The 22,906-nt window shown below is 42.3% G+C and overlaps 1 protein-coding gene across 11 annotated transcripts; it reads left to right on the top strand.

Annotated features, from left to right (window-relative positions):
• The first annotated feature begins 293 nt into the window (after positions 1-293).
• Positions 294-22,553, top strand: TXNDC15 (thioredoxin domain containing 15). 11 transcript variants are annotated; one of them, XM_082454767.1, is made up of 7 exons: positions 610-826; positions 1,249-1,353; positions 7,819-7,888; positions 8,744-9,231; positions 17,915-18,078; positions 20,016-20,146; positions 21,810-22,553. In XM_082454767.1, exons 1-7 carry the CDS (start codon positions 626-628, stop codon positions 22,004-22,006), a joined length of 1,356 nt encoding a protein of 451 aa, XP_082310893.1. In that variant the 5' UTR covers positions 610-625; the 3' UTR covers positions 22,007-22,553. The 11 variants fall into 11 exon arrangements, with proteins under 11 accessions (XP_082310890.1, XP_082310893.1, XP_082310894.1 ...); XM_082454768.1 differs by having other exon boundaries at positions 611-826; positions 1,300-1,353; XM_082454770.1 differs by having other exon boundaries at positions 655-783.
• Positions 22,554-22,906: the final 353 nt, after the last annotated feature.

The raw sequence follows: 22,906 nt of genomic DNA, 5'->3' as shown, positions 1-22,906 counted from the left end.
GACCTTCAAAACCAGTATGGAGGGTATGGGAGAGAATAATTTAAAGAAGAAAATATTTGCTACTACACTGTTGGGGGAGAGGGAGGTTGTTGGTCAAAAGATGAATGTAGTGATCAAGAATGTGGGCTCTTCCACCCATGTTGTCCACTGTGTCAGATCCTCCTGGAACCACTAGAAAACTTACTATAGCAAAACTACCGCAGCCTAGCCTCGGTCGGTCTCTTATAGTAAAAATTATTCGTTGTTTATGTGAAATTCAAATTTAACTGGGCATCCTGTGTTTTATCTGGCAACCTGGTAAGGATAATATGGGTGAGGAAAGGGATCTGACCCTGGATGGGGCACTCCAGGAGGACGCTTCCAGGCCTTTCTGGCCCGGGAACGAAGCGCTGGGCGGGCGCAGGGTGTGCTGCCGGCCGCCCGGCCCCGATTGCAGGGTGAAGAAAGACAGCAACGGGCCTCTGCCGGAACCCCGCCCAGGACCTGAGGGTCAGGAAACTTCGAAAAGACCTGAGATGGCGGGCGCTTGGCTCCCAAACAGCCCCGAGCCCCACGGCACAGGACACAGACCAGAGGCGGCCGCCCGGCTCCAAGATGGCGCCCGCGGCAGCTGCCAGCTGCTAAGATGGCGGCGCGGGGCCGCGCCCGCGCTCCCGGGCTCTCCTCCCAAAGCCTTCCGCCGGCAAGGAGCGCGACTCGCGTCGCTGTGCGCCGGTTGCCCTTCGGCCTGGGTGGTGGGGCCGCTGCCCGCCGTGCACCATGCGGCTCCTTGGCTGGTGGCAGGTACTGCTGTGGGTGCTGGGGCCTCCTGCCCGCGGCCAGGAGGGTGAGTGCGGGCTGGGGCCGTGGGCGGCGGCGCGGGCGGCTGTGCGTGAAATGACCGGCGAGGTGGCTGTGTCCCCGGGCGACGCTCTTCTACCTGCGCGAAGGCCCGCGCTGCGCGCCTCGCCTCTTCCTGGCGCCCCCTACAGCGCCTTTCCCCGGGTTATCCCGACCTCCTTCCCCCGGTGGTCCCCGCTCGCGGTCCGGGGAAGGGGACGGCGGGGCGGGATGCCCGGGCCATGTTCAGGCCCCTGAGCAGGTGACTCAGTCGGGAGGAACCGTGTATTAGCGCTTACTGAGGCGTACCCCCATGTGCTGAGCACTTTATTATTAATGATAATCATCATAACGAATAGCCGACCTCTATGGTGCCCTTATTAGGAGCCAGGAACTGTGCATAGTGCTTTCTATCATTATCTTATTTAGCCCTCCCACCGATCCTATGAGATAGATTCCGTGAGTATCCGTGTTTTACAGATGAAGATGCTGAGCTCAGAGAGGCTGAGTAATCTGCCTACGTTTGCGATTCTGGTAATTGGCAGAGCCTGTATCTCTGACTGCAAAGCCCATGCTTTACTTTGCAGCCTGCTGGACCACTTTCTTAAGAAGGTCACTCTTGCTCAGGTGCCTGTGAAGGACAAATGAGAAAAACACAGCAGACTCCCAGGGTAACTTGCTGCTTGCCAGAGCATGCTCTCAGGGTCCCTCCGTGGGGAAGGCAGCCACCTGGAGGCATGGCTGGGCCCAGGAGTGGAGGCCTTACTCCCATTGCTTCTTTGCCCCACTCTGCAGAGCCCTATTAAAGTCCAGACCCTTTGGCCTTTTTTGTCATTCAAAACTTAACAGGAACACACAGACCTTTCCTTTCCCTGCCGTGTCCTGGAAAGAGGCAGGGGAGCCGGCTTGCTGAGTAATGAAAACACTCATTATGTGCCAGGCAGTGTGCTTAGTGCTTTTTGAGCATCATCTTATTTAGTCTTTAAATGCTTATGAAATGTATGTTGTTTTTGTCCCCATTTGATGGATGAGTAAACTGAGACTCAGCATCCCCTAAGTCTTTTACCAAGGTCCAACAGCAGAAGTTGAGAAGCTACAATTCAAGCCTCTGTCTGCCTGACCTCACAGTCAAACCTCTGTGCTACATTTCTCTGTCGCTACACTTAACCACCAGCCTCAGAGAGGGGACAGCATGTGCTGGATATCTTCTGTTTGTCTCTCAGATCATTCTTCAGCCTTCTCCACCCTGCTCTGTGCCCTGAGTAGCTGTCCGGTATGGAATAAACAACTGGCTCTTCTGTCTTCTGGCTTCTGTTGTGTTGGCATGAAGGGAGAGTGAGGTCAGGGTATTGATTCTCTCAGCTCCCTCCCTTGGGGATATCACAGGTTGGCTGTGTCCCTCCACTGAAAGTTAGGGCTTCTAGAAGGCTGTCCTCTCTGTTTCAAGGCTTCTGCCTCTGGACTCTTAAGATCTATGAGTGGTAACTGGCTCCCCCTCTGCTGTTATTGACCCTGGGATTCCTTACCATTGCTTTTGGTTTCTCTACACCCAGCTCACATGTTGGAGGTACCTTTATTAAGTTCTCCTCCAATTGTCCAAGTTGCATGTGCTGCTTCCTGGCAGAACCCTGGCTGATTCGGCAGTCAGTGAGCCTACCTGGCAGGGAGGGTCACGTCATACAGACCTGAGGATAACACCAGCCATGGGGTGGGTCACTGGTCATCATGGCCAGGCCATGAATGGGGTGAGGACTGAGGAAGCTTCACCAGCTGGTTCCTTTTGGGGGTGGCTGAAAATCCAAGGCTTTTTTTCTGCAGAGGATACCACTGGCAAATTAGCAACTGGAGGTGGCAGTGCTGTCCAGGTGTCAAGGAACGGGCGCCAACCCCGGACTTCAACACCCCACACCTGTCTTCCCTAGACAGTCAACTAGCAGATTCTGACTGAACACCCGTCATATTCCATATGCTCTGTTAGGCGCTCTAGGTGCAGTGGAGAGCAAGCAGAGAAATACGTCCACCCTCCTGTCTGATGGGGAAGGCAGGCATTAAATGACCACAAATAATTAAGTAAGTTTTCCACAAGAGTGGAAAATGCTTCAAGGAGAGCCCCAGGGCATTATGGAATGCTGTAATGGGAGACCCTTCTGGTATGAGGGTCTAGGAGGGTGAAGTTCACAGAAGTGAAGTTTAGGGTGAGATCTGAAGGATGTGTCAGATTAGCCAGAAGAAGAGAGGGAGTGGAGGGAGGGCTCCTGGCAGAGAAACAGCCCTCAGGACAGTTCTGAGGTATGGGGAGGAGGGTGTGAGTGATCAGGGACCAGAAATGTCTAGTGGCACCTGTTGGGAGTATGGACAGAGGCCTTATCACCTGGGGCCTGGTAGTCATGCTACAGAGCATGGATTCATTCACAGGGTAGGGGGAAGCCACTGAAAGGGTTTTAGCAGGGGAGTGACATGATCACATTTGCCTTTAACTTTCAGTTTCACTTGGATGCTGTGAGGAGAAGGGTTTGGAGAGGGGGTAGAGGGCCAACCAGGAAGACCATTTTGGTGTTTGCAGCAGTTGTCCAAGTGAGAGATGACTGTGGCCTGGGCTGAGGGGTGTGAGTGGGTTGGGAGAAGTGGATGGATCCAGAGTGTATTTAGCAGAGGAATTAATAGGACCTGGTTGTGGTTCCCGTTCATCTCTTTGAATTGTAAACATCAGTCATAACCATTATCATCATCATCATCATCACCATCACTGTAGCCATTTATGGAGTGCTTACCATGTGCCAGGGACCATATACGTCTTTTCTCATTTAATCTGCATGGTAGCCCTATGAATGTCTGCATTTCAGTGGTATTTTCTCCATTTGTTAGATGCACACACTGAAAATTTCCTATGGAAAGTACGGGTTGCTGCCCCTCTAAACCCCAGCTGTTTTTGGTCCTCCCCAGTTGGCTCCCCTGCCACAGAAGCCATTATGGAAAAAAACCTGTGGCTGGTAGAGAGTCTTTTGAGAACAACTGGAAGGGTACGAAGGAGCTGACCCAGGCTAGGGCTCCTTGGCAGAGTTGGAGTGGTGCCCTCGCCCCTGTTCTCCAAACATATTCCTTGCTGCCAGTAGTGCAGTAATTTCCACTTTATGCATGGCTCAAACTATAATCAGATTATTGACATTGCGAACCAATCTCTTTTAAAAGGCGCATTACCATGGGAGGGTTCAATGGCTCTCACACCGTAGGTCATTTCTTAGAGTGGAATAATTCAATGTTTCCTTTCTTCCCAATGCTTAAATGATAAAAATGGTACCTGAGGGTGTGAGAATTTTTTTTTGTTGTTCCTAATTTGTCCTCTCTACTTAAATATCTTCACAGGAGGGAAAAACAACACTCCTGACTCAAAATTCTAGCTCTCTGCATCACTCAGACTTCCTTTTGATTTTATGTAAGGGGCATCTATCCAGTTTTACATGAAGGGGATCAGAAGGACCAGATTCTATTTTGTGCCCTCATTTTTTTCTCTTGAGATTCTTTTAGGATATTGGCATTCTCCATTTACTTTAGAGGACCTAGAATGTTGATTAGCTTCAGAGAGAGAAGATCTCTGCAGAGCTGGTGCATTTGGGAGTAGAGTTGGTTCCCAAATCTGGCACCCTTTGTTCTTCTCCAGACTTTTAGCCTCTCTGGCTTCATTTCCTGCTCTGACTTAAGGACAATCTAGTAAACATGTTTGTTTGTTTTTACTTATGATTATACAAGCAGTACATGTTTATCAACCAAAGGCTACAGAAAGACTGCCATCCGCACCCCATTGACAGAGCTCCTTGCCCAGGCACCCAGCCCCTTCTCTAGGTCATAGGCAAAGAAGTGCTTGACCCTCTTCTGTCAAGGACCTACCTTGCTTCTCAAGCCCTGTACTCTGCCCTCTCTAACCTGTATTGTCACCTCACCCTGCTTACTCACTTTCCCATGAGCTTTATATATCCTTAAATTTCTCCTGTGTCCTAAAAACCAAAACGAAAATTTCCCTTAGTCCCCTGCCTGCCCATAACAACTACTGGGTCTTTCTTTTCCCCTTCAGAGCTAGACTTTCAGAAAGAATTGTGTATATTTATTTATGTAGTTACCATTTCTGATGCTATTCATTCTTTTGTGTGGATCCACATTTCCATCTGGTATCATTTTTCTATTGCCTGAATAAGTTCATTTCAGATTCTTGTCATGTAGGTCTGCTGGTTATGAATTGTTTCAGCTTTTGTATGTCTGAAAACGTATTTATTTTGCCTTTGTTTTTGAAAGATACTTTTGCTGGGTATAGAATTCTAGGTTTATAGTTTTTTTCCTTTCAGTACTTCAAAGATGCTGCTCTTCTTGCTTGCAGTTTCCAATGAGAAATCTGCTGTCATCCTTGTTTTTGTTCCTCTATACATAGCATGTCTTTTTTCTCTGGCTGCTTTTAAGATTTTTTCTTTGTCACTGGTTTTGATCAGTTTGATTATGATGTATCTTGGTGTAGTTTGTTGAGTTTCTTAGATCTATGGATTTATAGTTTTCATCAGGTTTGTAAAGTTTTTGGTTATTGTTTCTTCAATTACTTTTTCTGTTTTCCCCCATTTACTTCTCTCTTTTGGGTACTCCAATTATCTGTACATGAGACCACTTGAAATTGTCCCACAGCTCACTGTCACTCTTAATTTGGGGGGAGATTCTTTTTTTCATTGTGTGTTTCATTTTGTATTGGTTCTATTGCTATGCCTTAAGTTAACTACTCTTTTCTTCTGTAATGTCTAATCTGCTATGAATCCCATCCAGTGCAGTTTTCATCTCAGACCTTGTAATTTTCATTGCTAGAAGTATAATTTGGGTCTTTTAAAAAATTATTATTGAGATATAATTGATATATAACATTATAGTAGTTTCAGTTGTACAACATAATCATTCAATATATATATATTGTAAAATGATCACCACAATAAGTCTGGTTAAAATCCACCATCACACACAGTTATACAATTTTTTTCTTTGGATGAGACCTTTTAAGGTTTACTACTCTCTTAGCAACTTTCAAATATACAATATAGTATAATTAACTATAGTTACCATGCTGTGCATTCTATCCCCATGACTTACTTATTTTATAACTGGAAGTTTGTACTTTTTGACCATCTTCACCCATTTTGCCCACCCCCTACCCACCACCTCTGTCAACCACCAAACTGTTTTCTGTATGAGCTTGTGGGTTTTTTGTTGTTGTTTGTTTGTTTTTAGATTCTACATTTAAGTGAGATAATACAGTATTTGTCTTTCTCTGATTTATTTCACTTAGCATAATGCCCTTAAGGTCTGTACATCTTGTCGCAAATGGCAAGATTTCTTGTTTTTAAATGGCTGAATAATATTCTTTTTATATATACATATACATATATATACACATAATACATATACATATATATATATACACACACATATACATATACAAATATATGTATATATATCTCACATTTTCTTTATCTATGCATCTATCAATTGCTTCCATGTCTTGGCTTTTGTAAATAATGCTGCAGTGAACATGGGGGTGCATGTACCTTTTCAGGTGAGTGTTTTCATTTTCTTTGGATAAATGCCCAGAAGTGGAATTGCTGGATCATATGGTAGTTCTGTTTTTTATTTTTTGAGGAACTTCCATACTGTTTTCCTTAGTGGCTGCACCAATTTACGTTCTCGCTGATAGTGCACAAGGGTTCCCCTTTGTCCGCATGCATACCAACATTTGTCATTTCTTGTCTTTTTGATAATAGCCATTCTAACATGTGTGAGGTGATATCTCGTTGTGGTTTTGATTTGCATTTTGATTTGGGTCTTTTTTTATATGTTATGTTCTCTATATCTACTTAACTTTTTAAACATATGTAATGCAGTTATTGCTGTTTCGATAGCCTCATCTAATAATTCTGACATCTGTACAAGTTCTGGGTCAGGTTTGGTTGATTATTATCATTATGGATAATGAGAATTTCCCTGCTTCTTTGCATGCCTGGTAATCTTTGATTGGATGCCAGAAGTAAATTTTACCTGGTTGAGTGCTAGATATTTTAGTATTCCTATAAATATTCTTGAGCTTTGTTCTGGGATACAGTTAAGTTACTTGAACACAGTTTGATTCTCACTTTTAAGGTTTGCTAGATGGAAGCAGAGCTGTATTTACTTTAGGGTTAATTGGGCCCCACTGCTGAGGCAAGTCCCTTTCGCGTACTCTCCCCAGTGCCCTGTGACTTAGGAGGTTTCCCAGGCTAGTGGGTGGGGACAGGTACTATTCCCAGCTTTCTGTGGCTGTTGGGTACTGTTACCTCTAATCCCTTTGAGTGGTTCTTTCCCTGGCTTGGGGTAGTTCACTTACAGGCATGTGCGGACCAGTATACTCAAGGCGGGGCCGCCTCCACAGATCTCCAGAGTCCTCTTTCTGCAGCTCTCCCATCTCCAGTATTCTGTCCTGCAAACTCTAACTTCTTGGTCTTTCTGGACCCTCAGTTCCATCTCAACTCGAGAAGTCAGCTGGGCCCTCCCTGAGACAGGGCAGGAACTGTCTCAGGCAGTAAGCTAGAGCATTTGTAGGGCTCTTCTCATTTGCTTCCTGTTCACTGTCCTTCCTTGTCTCATTGCTAGTCTCCTGAAACTGTTGTTTCACATATTTGGCTGTTTTTTGGGTTGTTTCAGGAGGGAGAGTAAATCTGGTTCCTGTTATTCCACTTAGCCTGAAGCAAATTCCCAGAGAGTGTTTTTGAATTGCTGAATGAACCTGCAAACATCTATGGAGATATTCTTTGAGATGTTATACAAATGTGCATACCTTAGGAAGTTCCCAGGTCCCTCCCCAGCTTTGAAGCCAGTTGGTCATTCACACTCTGCTAGACATGCTGTTTGCAGGCAGAGCTCATTATACAGCTGGTGGCTCCCCAGCCATATGGTGGGCTTGTCTGAGTGCAGCTGGGCTCATTCGTTTCCCCTGGTCAGTGCCTGGCTTGGAGTCTGGCGGCTGTCGTTGAGATCATGAGAGGTGGAGGGCAGGAGTCATTGTACAGAGGTGAGTGGAGCTTGCTGGATGGATGTATGAGACTGCCCAGGACTCTCCCCTTACCTGAACCTTTGGCCCAAGCCGCATCTAGTGGCTCCAAAGTGAGAGGAAAATCCTCCTCCTCTTCTCCCTGCTGCTGCCCCTGCTCTGCTTGGTGCACCTTTAGCACTCCTGAGGGCAGTAGCCCAAGGACAGCAGGCAGGAGAGCAGAGGTCAGCTGTAGAGGCCACCTCGGGAAGGAGCTGGCTCTAGTAGCATTCTTCGGGCAGTGTGGCCCAGCAGCCCTCCGAGGTATCATGTGGGGAGGGTAAGGCCCGCTCCGGAGTAGCAGTCAGAAGACTTCGCTCTTAGACCTGGCTCTGCTGCTTACTGGCTGTGTGCCGTTGGGCATTACACTGAACCTCTCTGTACCTCATCTGTTAAGTGGGGATGATAACCCTTGTGCTGCCCATCTCACAGAGCTGTTATAACGGGTGCAAAGATGCTTTGCCATGGTAGAGTCTTCCATAAAGCCATCATTATTTTCTTGGATAGTCTCATCAAAGAAACTAAATTGTTACAAGTGTTTGTATTATATTTTCCTAATTGGATGTCTGCAGTGGAATGTTTTTGCTTGTAATCCGCATGGCAAGCAGCAGGTTTTGCATGAAGCTATGTGTTTGTCCACTTCTTGGCATTCATTAATCTAGTATCTCCTTGTGATCTTCTTCATGACCTGGAGAATGATGGGTGGCTCTGTGATAGTTTAATGGGAAGGTAACTTTTTACTCTGGAGGGGAAAATTTCATATTTGAGAACTGTAATTCTTTGGGATTCATTTATTTTGAAGTTAGATGTGACTGTGAACATAGTGGCATGTTTTAGTTGCAGAGAAAAGAGGTCACTTATGGTCAGAGGAGCAGCCTGCTTACCCATTCCAGGTGGGGGCTGGGTACACGAGTGAGGAGGTGCCTTCCCGTGACCCAGTGGGCCAGGACCTGTCTGCAGAAGAGGCCGAGGCAGTGCTGGGGCTGGACGCTGATGGTGAGCACATGGTAATGTTGTCTGTGATTCCTGGGGAAGCCGAGGACAAACTGAGCCCAGAGCCCAGCGGCGGCACCTGCAGGGCTGGAGGGGAGGAGGACTCGAGGTGCAACCCCCGGGAGAGCCTCTTCTCTCTGGACAGCGCTGGAGCCAGCTTCCCGGAGAGAGAAGAGGAGTACTACGCAGAGCCCGAAGTGGTGGAATCTGACCCGCCCCCGACAGAGGACGCCAACACCACCGAAAGTCTGAAATCCCCGAAGGTGAACTGCGAGGAGAGGAATGTGACGGGATTAGAAAATTTCACTCTGAAAATTTTAAATATGTCACAGGTAAGACAAAAGTATTTAGTGCTTTTCTCCTTTTCTGCACATTGATTTTACGATTTAATACTCTATCAGCTTTCAAATGGGGAGTCATAATCTTTATCATATTGTAAGTGGGATAGCATTTAATGGCTGCATCAGTGAAAATTCACCTGGCTTTCTGTGATGTTTGTAGGAAAAGGAGGAGATATAACTAGCGTCGAATATGCTTTTTAGGCGGCCTAAACCTAGTCAGCCTTGGGTTAATCTCACCACCAAGTCTCATGATAAAAATCCCAGTGGACAGATAGGTGCTTGGTATCAGAATCATAGCATTCTTCTTCTTCTAAATGAGGTATTTGTTATGGAGGCATAAAAATAAAATATCTGAATTACTAAAATTGTAATTTAGCATTGTTTAGACTAGTCATGTCCCTGAGAAGTATGTTTTATACATATATATATATATATATGTATTTTTTTTTTTTTTTAACATCTTTACTGGAGTATAATTGCTTTACAATGTTGTGTTAGTTTCTGCTGTATAACAAAGTGAATCAGCTATACATATACATATAACCCCATATCCCCTCCCTCTTGTGTCTCCCTCCCTCCCTCTCTCCCTATCCCACCCCTCTAGGTGGTCACAAAGCACCGAGCTGATCTCCCTGTGCTATGCGGCTGCTTCCCACTAGCTATCTGTTATACATTTGGTAGTGTATATATGTCAATGTTACTCTCTCACTTCGTCCCAGCTTACCCTTCCCCCTCCCGTGTTCTCAAGTCCATTCTCTATGTCTGCATCTTTATTCCTGTCCTGCCCCTAGGTTCTTCAGAACCATTTTTTTTTTTTATTCCATATATATGAGTTAGCATATGGTATTTGTTTTTCTCTTTCTGACTTACTTCACTCTGTATGACAGACTCTAGGTCCATCCACCTCACTACAAATAACTCACTTTCATTTCTTTTTATGGCTGAGTAATATTCCATTGTATATATGTGCCACATCTTCTTTATACATTCATCTGTCGATGGACACTTAGGTTGTGAAGTATGGTTTTTTTTTTTGTTTGTTTTATTTTTTTAATTTTTTTTTATACAACAGGTTCTTATTAGTCATCAGTTTTATACACATCAGTGTATACATGTCAATCCCAATCGCCCAATTCATCACAACACCACCACCACCCCCGGCCCCCGCCACTTCCCCCCTTGGTGTCCATGCGTTTGTTCTCTACATCTGTGTCTCAATTTCTGCCCTGCAAACTGGTTCATCTGTACCATTTTTCTAGGTTCCACATATATGTGTTAATATACAATATTTGTTTTTCTCTTTGTGACTCACTTCACTCTGTATGACAGTCTCTAGATCCATCCACGTCGCAACAAATGACCCAATTTCATTCCTTTTTATGGCTGAGTAATATTCCATTGTATATATGTACCACATCTTCTTTATCCATTCGTCTGTCGATGGGCATTTAGGTTGCTTCCATGACCTGGCTATTGTAAATAGTGCTGCAGTGAACATTGGGGTGCATGTGTCTTTTTGAATTATGGTTTTCTCTGGGTATATGCCCAGTAGTGGGATTGCTGGATCATATGGTAATTCTATCTTTAGTTTTTTAAGGAACCTCCATACTGTTCTCCATAGTGGCTGTATCAATTTACATTCCCACCAACAGTGCAAGACGGTTCCCTTTTCTCCACACCCTCTCCAGCATTTGTTGTTTGTAGATTTTCTGATGGTGCCCATTCTAACTGGTGTGAAGTGATACCTCACTGTAGTTTTGATTTGCATTTCTCTAATAATTAGTGATGTTGAGCAGCTTTTCATGTGCTTGTTGGCCATCTGTCTCTCTTCTTTGGAGAAATGTCTATTTAGGTCTTCTGCCCATTTTTGGATTCGGTTGTTTGTTTTTTTAATATTGAGCTGCATGAGCTGCTTATATATTTTGGAGATTAATCCTTTGTCTGTTGATTCGTTTGCAAATATTTTCCCCCATTCTGAGGGTTGTCTTTTCATCTTGTTTATGGTTTCCTTTGCTGTGCAAAAGCTTTGAAGTTTCATTAGGTCCCATTTGTTTATTTTTGTTTTTATTTCCATTACTCTAGGAGGTGGATCAAAAAAGATCTTGCTGTGATTTATGTCAAAGAGTGTTCTTTCTATGTTTTCCTCTAAGAGTTTTATAGTGTCCGGTCTTACATTTAGGTCTCAAATCCATTTTGAGTTTATTTTTGTGCATGGTGTTAGGGAGTGTTCTAATTTCATTCTTTTACATGTAACTGTCCAGTTTTCCCAGCACTACTTATTGAAGAAACCGTCTTTTCTCCCTTGTATATCCTTGCCTCCTTTGTCATAGATTAGTTGCCCATAGGTGCGTGGGTTTATCTCTGTGCTTTCTATCTTGTTCCATTGATCTATGTTTCTGTTTTTGTGCCAGTACCATATTGTCTTGATTACTGTAGCTTTGTAGTATAGTCTGAAGTCAGGGAGTCTGATTCCTCCAGCTTGGTTTTTTTCCCTCAAGACTGCTTTGTCTATTCGGGGTCTTTTGTGTCTCCATACAAATTTTAAGATTTTTTGTTCTAGTTCCGTAAAAAATGCCATTGGTAATTTGATAGGGATTGCACTGAATCTGTAGATTGCTTTGGGTAGTATAGTCATTTTCACAGTATTGATTCTTCCAATCCAAGAACATGGTATATCTCTCCATCTGTTGGTATCATTAATTTCTTTCATTAGTGTCTTGTAGTTTTCTGCATACAGGTCTTTTGTCTCCCTAGGTAGGTTTATTCCTAGGTATTTTATTCTTTTTGTTGCAGTGGTAAATGGGAGTGTTTCCTTAATATCTCTTTCAGATTTTTCATTATTAGTGTATAGGAATGCAAGAGATTTCTGTGCATTAATTTTGTATCCTGCAACTTTACCAAATTCACTGATTAGCCCTAGTAGTTTTCTGGTGGCATCTTTAGGATTCCCTATGTATAGTATCATGTCATCTGCAAACAGTGACAGTTTTACTTCTTCTTTTCCAATTTGTATTCCTTTTACTTCTTTTTCTTCTCTGATTGCCGTGGCTAGGACTTCCAAAACTATGTTGAATAATAGTGGTGAGAGTGGACATCCTTCTCCTTTCCTCATCTTAGAGGAAATGCTTTCAGTTTTTCACCACTGAGAATGATGTTTGCTGTGGGTTTGTCATATATGGCCTTTATTATGTTGAGGTAGCATTCCCTCTGTGCCCACTTTCTGGAGAGTTTTTATCATAAATGGGTGTTGAATTTTGTCAAAAGCTTTTTCTGCATCTATTGAGATGATCATATGGTTTTTCTTCAATTTGTTAAGATGGTGTATCACATTGATTGATTTGTGTATATTGAAGAATCCTTGCATCCCTGGGATAAATCCCACTTGATCATGGTGTATGATCCTTTTAATGTGTTGTTGGATTCTGTTTACTAGTATCTTGTTGAGGATTTTTGCATCTATATTCATCAGTGATATTGGTCTGTAATTTTCTTTTTTTGTAGTATCTTTGTCTGGTTTTGATGTCAGGGTGTGATGGTGGCCTCATAGAATGAGTTTGGGAGTGTTCCTTCCTCTGCAATTTTTTGGAAGAGTTTGAGAAGGATAGGTGTTAGCTCTTCTCTAAATGTTTGATAGAATTCACCTGTGAAGTCCTGGACTTTTGTTTGTTGGAAGATTTTTAATCAGTTTCAATTTCATTACTTGTGATTGGTCTGTTCATATTTTCTGTTTCTTCCTGGTTCAGTCTTGGAGGGTTATACCTTTCTAAGAATTTGTCCATTTCTTCCAGGTTGTCCATTTTATTGGCATAGAGTTGCTTGTAGTAGTCTCTTAGGATGCTTTGTATTTCTGCGGTGTCTGTTGTAACGTCTCCTTTTTCATTTCTAATTTTATTGATTTGACTCCTCTCCCTCTTTCTCTTGATGAGTCTGGCTAATGGTTTATCAATTTTGTTTATCTTCTCAAAGAACCAGCTTTTAGTTTTATTGATCTTTGCTATTGTTTTCTTTGTTTCTATTTCATTTATTTTTGCTCTGATCTTTATGATTTCTTTCCTTTTGCTAACTTTGGGTTTTGTTTGTTCTTCTTTCTCTAGTTCCTTTAGGTGTAAGGTTAGATTGTTTATTTGAGATTTTTCTTGTTTCTTGAGGTAGGCTTGTATAGCTATAAACTTCCCTCTTAGAACTGCTTTTGCTGCATCCCATAGGTTTTGGATCGTCATGTTTTCATTGTCATTTGTCTCTAGGTATTTTTTGATTTCCTCTTTGATTTCTTCAGTGATCTCTTGGTTATTTAGTAATGTATTGTTTAGCCTCCATGTGTTTGTGTTTTTTACGTTTTTTTCCATGTAATTCATTTCTAATCTCATAGCGTTGTGGTCAGAAAAGATGCTTGATATGATTTCAATTTTCTTAAATTTACTGAGGCTTGATTTGTGACCCAAGATGTGATCTATCCTGGAGAATGTTCCATGCGCACTTGAGAAGAAAGTGTAATCTGCTGTTTTTGGATGGAATGTCCTATAAATACCAATTAAATTTATCTGGTCTATTGTGTCATTTAAAGCTTCTGTTTCCTTATTTATTTTCATTTTGTATGATTTGTCCATTGGTGTAAGTGAGGTGTTAATGTCCCCCACTATTATTGTGTGACTGTCGATTTTCTCTTTTATAGCTGTTAGCAGTTGCCTTATGTATTGAGGTGCTCCTATGTTGGGTGCATATATATTTATAATTGTTATATCTTCTTCTTGGATTGATCCCTTGACCATTATGTAGTGTCCCTCCTTGTCTCTTGTAGCATTCTTTAAAGTCTATTTTATCTGATATGAGTATTGCTACTCCAGCTTTCTTTTGATTTCCATTTGCATGGAAGTATCTTTTTCCATCCCCTCACTTTCGGTCTGTATGTGTCCCTAGGTCTGAAGTGGGTCTCTTGTAGACAGCATATATATGGGTCTTGTTTTTGTATCCATTCAGCAAGCCTGCGTCTTTTGGTTGGAGCATTTAATCCATTCACCTTTAAGCTAACTATCGATATGTATGTTCCTATTACCATTTTCTTAATTGTTTTGGGTTTGTTTTTGTAGGTCCTTTTCTTCTCTTGTGTTTCCCACTTAGAGAAGTTCCTTTAGCATTTGCTGTAGAGCTGGTTTGGTGGTGCTGAATTCTCTTAGCTTTTGCTTGTCTGTAAAGCTTTTGATTTCTCCATTGAATCTGAATGAGATCCTTGCTAGGTAGAGTAATCTTGGTTGTAGTTTCTTCCCTTTCATCACTTTAAGTATATCCTGCCACTCCCTTCTGGCTTGTAGAGTTTCTGCTGAGAAATCAGCTGTTAACCTTATGGGAGTTCCCTTGTATGTTATTTGTCGTTTTTCCCTTGCTGCTTTCAATAATTTTTCTTTGTCTTTAATTTTTGCCACTTTGATTACTATGTGTCTCGGCATGTTTCTCCTTGGGTTTATCCTGTATGGGAGTCTCTGCGCTTCCTGGACTTGGGTGGCTATTTCCTTTCCCATGTTAGGGAAGTTTTCAACTATAATCTCTTCAAATATTTTCTCGGGTCCTTTCTCTCTCTCTTCTCCTTCTAGGACCCATGTAATGCGAATGTTGTTGCATTTAATGTTGTCCCAGAGGTCTCTTAGGCTGTCTTCATTTCTTTTCATTCTTTTTTCTTTATTATGTTCCACAGCAGTGAATTCCACCATTCTGTCTTCCAGGTCACTTATCCGTTCTTCTGTCTCAGTTATTCTGCTATTGATTCCTTCTAGTGTAGTTTTCATTTTAGTTATTGTATTGTTCATCTCTGTTTGTTTGTTCTTTAATTCTTCTAGGTCTTTGCTAAACATTTCTTGCATCTTCTCGATCTTTGCTTCCATTCATTTTCCGAGGTCTTGGATCACCTTCACTATCATTATTCTGAATTCTTTTTCTGGAAGGTTGCCTATCTCCACTTCATTTAGTTGTTTTTCTGGGGTTTTATCTTGTTCCTTCATCTGGTACATAGCCCTCTGCCTTTTCTTCTTGTCTGTCTTTCTGTGAATGTGGTTTTTGTTCCACAAGGTGCAGGATTGTAGTTCTTCTTGCTTCTGCTGTCTGCCCTCTGGTGGATGAGGCTGAGAGGCTTGAGCAAGTTTCCTGGTGGGAGGGACTGGTGGTGGGTAGAGCTGGCTGTTGCTCTGGTGGGCAGAGCTCAGTAAAACTTTAATCTGCTTGTCTGCTTATGTGTGGGGCTGGGTTCCCTCCCTGTTGGTTGTTTGGCCTGAGGTGACCCAACACTGGAGCCTACCCTGCTCTTTGGTGGGGCTAATGGCAGATTCTGGGAAGGCTCATGCCAAGAAGTACTTCCCAGAACTTCTGCTGCCAGTGTCCTTGTCCCCACGGTGAGCCACAGCCACCTCCTGCCTCTGCCCGAGACCCTCCAACACTAGCAGGTAGGTCTGGTTCAGTCTCCCCTGGGGTCACTGCTCCTTCCCCTGGGTCCCAATGTGCACACTACTTTGTGTGTGCCCTCCAAGAGTGGAGTTTCTGTTTCCCCCAGTCCTGTCAGAGTCCTGTAGTCAAATCCCGCTAGGCTTCAAAGCCTGATTCTCTAGGAATTCCTCCTCCCACTGCTGGACCCCCAGGTTGGGAAGCCTGACGTGGGGCTCAGAACTTTCACTCCAGGGGGTGGACTTCTGTGGTATAAGTGTTCTCCATTTTGTGAGTCACCCACCCAGCAGTTATGGGATTTGATTTTACTGTGATTGCGCCCCTCCTACCGTCTCATTGTGGCTTCTCCTTTGTCTTTGGATGTGGGGTATCTTTTTTGGTGAGTTCCAGTGTCTTCCTATCGATGATTGTTCAGCAGTTAGTTGTGATTCTGGTGTTCTCACAGGAAGGAGTGAGATCACATCCTTGTACTTCACCATCTTAGTTCTATACCTCCGTGAAGTATGTTATATTGGTGAAAAGTTTTTTTTTCCTCCAAAGAGTGTGAATCTAGTGTTTACTCTGGACTGAGAGCTGACCAATTTGTCCAGCCCAGCCATGCTTTTCCAGCTAGTTGGCTAAATGGTGATTCTAAAGAGAATACTGGGATACCGACTGACATTTTCTGTAAGATTGTTAAAGCCAGAGAGCAGAATGAATTCAGGCTGCTTATGTAAGAGAAGAATCCTAGCTCTGAGAGGTGTGATTCCTTATTTTAAATGAGGGTACATATGGTATGTTGAGTGCCCCTCCGAGGCAGGTGTCAGCACTGGCCATGCACCCTCCCCTCAGTGCCTGGTGAATGCTGTGCCTCAGCTCTGTGGCCTTTTAATGGGTGTCACACACATGACCAGGAGAAAGCAGTTTGAGCAGTCTGAGTTTTGGTGGTGGCATGGATGGTGCACCTCAAACTGAGCTAACCTTTGCTCAAATACATGGATCTGACTGCTTAGTACAGACTTGGAGCTGCTGAGATGATAGTTTGGGCCTGAGACCACAGTGCTTTAATAATGTTGTTAGATTGTATGAGATGCAGAATTCCAAAGTTGGGACCGTGGCCTGTACCCTGTGAGTACTTAGTATATGAGTTGATGAATTATGAAAAATATTAAAATTGCTCTATAGTAATATTAAGAAAGCCTAGAGGAAGACCCCTCCTACACTCTTGGTGGGAATGTAAATTGGTGCAGCCACTATGGAGACAGTATGGAGGTGCCTCAAAAAACTAAAAATAGAACTACCATATGATCCAGCAATCCCACTACTGGGCATATATCCAGACAAAACTATAATTCAAAAAAATACATGCTGGGACTTTCCTGGCAGTCCAGTGGTTAAGACTCTGTGCTTCCACTGCAGGGGGTGCAGGTTCAATTCATGGTCGGGGAACTAAGATCCTGCATGCCGCACAGTGCAGCCAAAAAAAAAAAAAAAGAACATACATGCACCCCTATGTTCATAGCAGCACTATTCACAATAGCCAAGACATGGAAACAGCCTAAATGTCCACTGACAGAGGAATGGATAAAGAAGATGTGGTACATATATACAATGGAATATTACTCAGTCATAAAAAAGAATGAAATAATGCCATTTGCAGCAATATAGATGGACCTAGAGATTATTAGACTAAGTGAAGTAAGTCAGAAAGAGAAAGACAAATATCATATGCTATCACTTATATGTGGAATCTAAAATACAACGTAAATGAACCTATCCACAAAACAGAAACAGACTCACAGACATAGAGGACAGACTTGTGGTTGCCAAGGAAGAAGGGGGTGGGGGAGGGATAGACTGGGAGTTTGTGATTAGTAGACACAAACTATCACATAGAGAGTAGATAAACAACAACGTCCTGCTGTATAGCACAGGAAACTGTATTTAATATCCTCTGATAAACCATAATGGAAAAGGAATTAACACAACATTGTAAATCAACTATATACTTCAATAAAAAAAAAAAAAAGAAACCTTGGAGGAAAGTTTATAACATGTCATTTGATAGTACTTTTCTGCTGACCCATGGATCCCTATGGTTCCAATCCAGAAGGTTCTTCGGGAGCTGTACTACTGTCTCCCTCCCGTCCCTGCCCCTACCTCCTCTCCCTTGACGGCAGCAGTGGTTCCTGTTTCTTGTGTATCCTTCCAGAAAAAGTGCACATCCTGTACTGCTGACTTTGACACTTTGTTTCTTTTGCCACAGGACCTTATGGATTTTCTCAACCCAAACGGTAGTGACTGCACGCTAGTCCTGTTTTACACCCCTTGGTGCCGATTTTCTGCCAGTTTGGCTCCTCATTTTAACTCTCTGCCCCGGGCGTTTCCAGCTCTTCACTTTTTGGCACTGGATGCATCTCAGCACAGCAGGTATCTTCCCTTAGTGTCTTCCCTTAGTGGGGTTTCTGCCTCATCCTGTTGGATGATGGTTGCAGTTACTCGGAGGTCGTAATCAGTTAAGTTAGGAGCAGAGGAGGTAGGTTTGAGCTTGAGCTTTGAAATGGAACCGAGGGAGGGAGAAACAAGTGTGACTAGTGAGGATTGTCACATTCCCAAGGGCGACTTTCTGGAGGCCCCTTGAGAAGAAAGACTGTTCTCTGCGTCGTGGAATTCAGTGATGGCTCTGCCTGATGGCAGGGGTTGGGGCAGAGGACGTTTTAGGGTCTGGGCCAGACTGAATTAGCAAAATTAGCATCCTAAGTAGGGTCTTCCTTTGTGACTTTCATCTGCAGCTTAGGTTCCCACCCTGGCAGCCTAACTCTCGGCACCCGTTTTACGTCTACTAAGGATTTCTTTCTTTCCTTTTTATTTTTTTCTTTCCTTCTTTCCCTCCTGCCTTTTCTTTCTTCATGCTTACATTTATTCTTGCATGCGTGTTCTTAGTAGACATTCAATAAATGTGACGAATTCTTTTAGGCCTTTGAAATACATTTACCCTTGCTTTATATTCTTTCATATTGTTCAGTGGGGTTTTGTCTTTTCTGAATGTTCAGTAAGGTAAGTTACAAAGAACTTTGTGCAGATGTTGTATATTTCCCTTGTGACTGTGCCTGGGGTTATAAACTGTGTACTCCCCTCCTCCTCTAAGTCAGATGCTGCTTATTAGCAGGTCACAAGGAGGTTGTGTGTGAATAAATTTGGAAAGTCTGGAAGATAGGTTGGTGGTGAAAATGAGGCAGTGATTTTCAGGGTGGGTAATGGAACTGCCAGTGTTTACCTGAAATTGTTTATGAAGAAAGAAATTGCCCAACAAATTAGTAATTCCCACAAAGCCTTCAGGGAAAGATCTCAGTGGCCAGGCTCAAGGTTACAGACTGATTGGAAGGACATTCAAGGTCAGTGTCCAGCTTTGACTGGGCTCTCCACTGCCCCCAAGCCAGCAGGGCTGGCTCCAAGCACCTGCTCAGTACTGTTTGGTTATGGGTCTGATACCCCCATGTCCCCCAATCCCTGCAGGCTTTTATCATCTCCTCTGTTCCTTCTTCATCTCCATGCATCCTTCTCAGTGCCTGGTATGGTGCCTCAATTATGGAGAATAGAGGATACTCGCTCTTACTGTATGGCATGGGACATGTGTTTGCCTCATATGTTAATATTTATGTTACAGCATGTTTACAAAAGAAAAAATCCTGATCATACGATATTACCATTTTACTTCTGGGGGTAACTGAGGCTTAAAAAGGTTAAATAATCTGCCCAAAGGTCACACGGCTGGTTCAGTGGCAGAACTGAGGCTTGAACCCTGAGTGTTTTGACTCTGGAGCTTATACCACTACTCTGTATTCTGTAAAAGTGAAACAGTACTGCTCAGGTCCTATTACTTCTGAATTGTCCTGCCTTAATTGTGAACTTCCTGGTGTGTTTGTTAGGTTGTAGATTCCTTTGCACCAACTCACTAACCTAAATGCTTAAGTTGAATCTTTTATGAGGGTTGGAGATGGGCATTCTGCAGAGTCTGAAATTTCTTCTGTTAGGTAAATTGACATAGTGTGCTTTGTTCATAAATTAGAATTTTCTGGTCTGATCTATTTTGGCTGTTAAAAACAGAACTAGTGGAATAATTGTGTCATGGGCAGCTCCATGTTGTAATAGAAAGCAACTCAGAACAGAACACGAATGCCCCCAACCATGACCCACGAGGAAGGCTGTCAGGAGAAACTACAAGCCTATTGTTTCAATATCAGAAGCCTCCATAGGCCACAGGAAACTGATCCTTTCTCATTTATTTCCATCCATTCTGATATGGTAATTGTGTGAGGAAGCCCACTGTCAATTCAGGTTTTCTGACTGACTTCTCTCTCTTGTAGCCTTTCTACGAGGTTTGGCACTGTAGCTGTTCCTAACATCTTGTTATTTCAAGGGGCTAAACCAATGGCTAGATTTAATCATACAGACCGAACATTGGAAACGCTGAAAATCTTCATTTTTAACCAGACAGGTATGTAGAACACTGTAGAAGAAGACATTTTATTGCTGGAGGAATGTGCCTTCTGTGGGTTCGGATCTGCTACAGTATTATCCTTAAGTGAAGGATTCAAGATTGGCTTTGGGATATAAAACTTCTTTTCTAATGAAATGTTAAGATCCTGTTAAATGTCTCCCAGTCAGTGGCAAGCTTAACATGAATAGGTAATACTAATATGATTACAGATACCTTTAAAAAATATAACAGCTTTATTGAGATAAAATTCACATACTATATACCTCTAGATACTGTTTTACATACATTATTCATTTAAGTATAATATTTACACAAAAATATGCATCAATCACTAGTGTACGTGGCATTGAATTTTCAGAGTGAACACCCTGAGTAACCAGTACTCAGAAAGAGAACATCACCAGTCCCCTTTCAGCACTGTCACTCCTGTCCTCCCCAAGGATAACCACCATCTTCACTCCTAACACCATAGTTAGTGGTCCTTGTTTTTGACCTTTATATTAATAGAGACCTACAGTATGGGTCCTTCCACGTCTGGCCGATTTCACTGACCGTTATGTTTATGGGATTCATCTGCATTGTTGTGTATGGTTGTGTTTTATTCATGTTTATTGCTGTATAGGGTTCTATTTATTAATTCATTTGTAGATGCTGTTTTAATTCCTTAATATTTGCCAAAACATAGGGCCTTATTTTTATCCTGTAAAACTTTGAGCACTGTACATTGATGAAATTTCCTTTGTTGGAAAATTCATTCCTCAAAAGCTTTAATGCCTCAGTTATGAGCACCTCTCTACTTCCTGAAATATATTCACTGGAAGTAAATAAAAATTATAACATACCTTCCATATATTCTTAGCTGCACGTAATGACTTATAGCTAACACAGAAGAACAAAGAACTGAGTTACCTCATAGGAATAAAAGGCTTCTTACCAGGTAGTTAGTTATTCCAAGTCTTGTCCTGGACCCCTGGTTGTCGTTTAGATTGATATGGACAGGGGGAGCCATTTTGCTCAGTGCTCTCAGAAAACTTAGAACCAAATGAAATCTAGGAGTCACAGCATCTTTGGTAATCACTGATCCCAGTGGTGGTTAGTTGTTCTAACAATTCTTCTTTTTTTTTTTTTAAATGAGCTCAGCTTAACTCTTTTTTTTTTGGCCGTGCCGCATGGCATGCGGGATCTTAGTTCCCCGACCAGGGAATGAACCCGCATCCTGCAGTGGAAGCATGGAGTCTTAAGCACTGGACTGCCAGGGAAGTCCCCTAACAATTCTTTCAGTAAATTATTTAAAAGCATTTTGAATTTAGCATTACTTACCCTGTGAAAATATTCTGTAGACTCCTGAGAATAGCTTTACTAGTTGTTGAACATTGGTCTTGAAAGAGAACAAAAGACAACTCATACAGTGCACTAAGACCTTTCTGGTGAGTTCACTGAAATTCTAGTGTTTTAGCTTTGAACAGCTGAATGGATTCCTGCTTCTTTGATGTGGTGGGGTGAAGGGCACTGACAGGCAAGTGAAACCCATCCCAGATATACTAGCTGTGGTGTTTATTTTAAGACTGCATATCATTTTGCATACCATGCAGAATACTTAAGAAAATTCTGTAGCGGGTATGTTTTCTATCTCATTTGAAACAACTGATTTCTCTTCCAGGTATAGAAGCCAAGAAAAATGTGGTGGTAACTCAAGCTGACCAAATAGGTCCTCTTCCCAGCACTTTGATAAAAAATGTAGACTGGTTGCTTGTATTTTCCTTATTCTTTTTAATTAGTTTTATTATGTATGCTACCGTTCGAACTGAGAGTATTCGATGGCTAATTCCAGGACAAGAGCAGGAACATGCGGAGTAGTGATAGACTCAAAGGAGAGTTGGAAAGAAGAATTTCAAACCTTCATTTCAGAAATTAACGCTGCAATTTCATACATTTTCTCCAGTGAAGCGCTGACTTACAACTTCAGTCAGATTGAAAGAATCATGTGTTTGTTGAACTGTTGAATGTGTAAAAAAATTATAAACTGGTGTTTCTAACTAGTATTATAATAAGCAAATGCAAAAATATTCCATAACATTCAGTAAAAATTCTTGTTTTTACTACTTGAACATTACCCAGTACTTAAGTGAGTAATCCAGTTTGACATGTGAAGATGTATTCTGGTGGAATAGTGAGTAGAATGACAGTATGCTTACTATATAGAGGCAGAAATAGGACTTTCAGATTATAGTTTTAGAAGACTTGATTTCTTGTATATGTCTAAGAAAGTTGGTTTTCTGTTCGTTTGCCATTTCTCTCCCAGAGTCAGTAAGCAGGAAAGTGTTCTTTTATGGGAAGAATAATTAGGATCGATAAGTGTGCCCTTACAAGTAGCAACCAATGGGAAAATAAAGAGTCAAATACCGTGGTGTTCATGATCTCTGATTTCACTGAAAGCATTTGAAGTGGTTTAAGAAGTTGTTTCTGGGTAAGGCAGATATTAATCAGCATGGACTAATTAAACCTAAAAATGTTCTTGGAATTGTGCTAGGTTCAGTGAGAGTCAAAAGAAATATAAAGTACTGTTGTTGCCCACAAGTTGATTCTAGTCTAGTTTAGGATACATGTAGAAAAGAGAGAACATGCAATTTACATAAACTTTTTGAAAAGCTGTTTCTAAAAGATCCCTTAAATTCAGATATGACAGCTGACTACATAATGATAAACTACTTTTATACTGATCATTTCCAGAGCTTTAGATAGAATAGTTCATAAGGC

This window comes from Balaenoptera physalus, assembly GCF_965194825.1.
Source record: "Balaenoptera physalus genome assembly, chromosome: 3".
Classification (NCBI taxonomy): Eukaryota; Metazoa; Chordata; class Mammalia; order Artiodactyla; family Balaenopteridae; genus Balaenoptera; species Balaenoptera physalus.
Note: the sequence above shows the minus strand (reverse complement) of the source record. Positions and strands in the feature narration are given on the sequence as shown.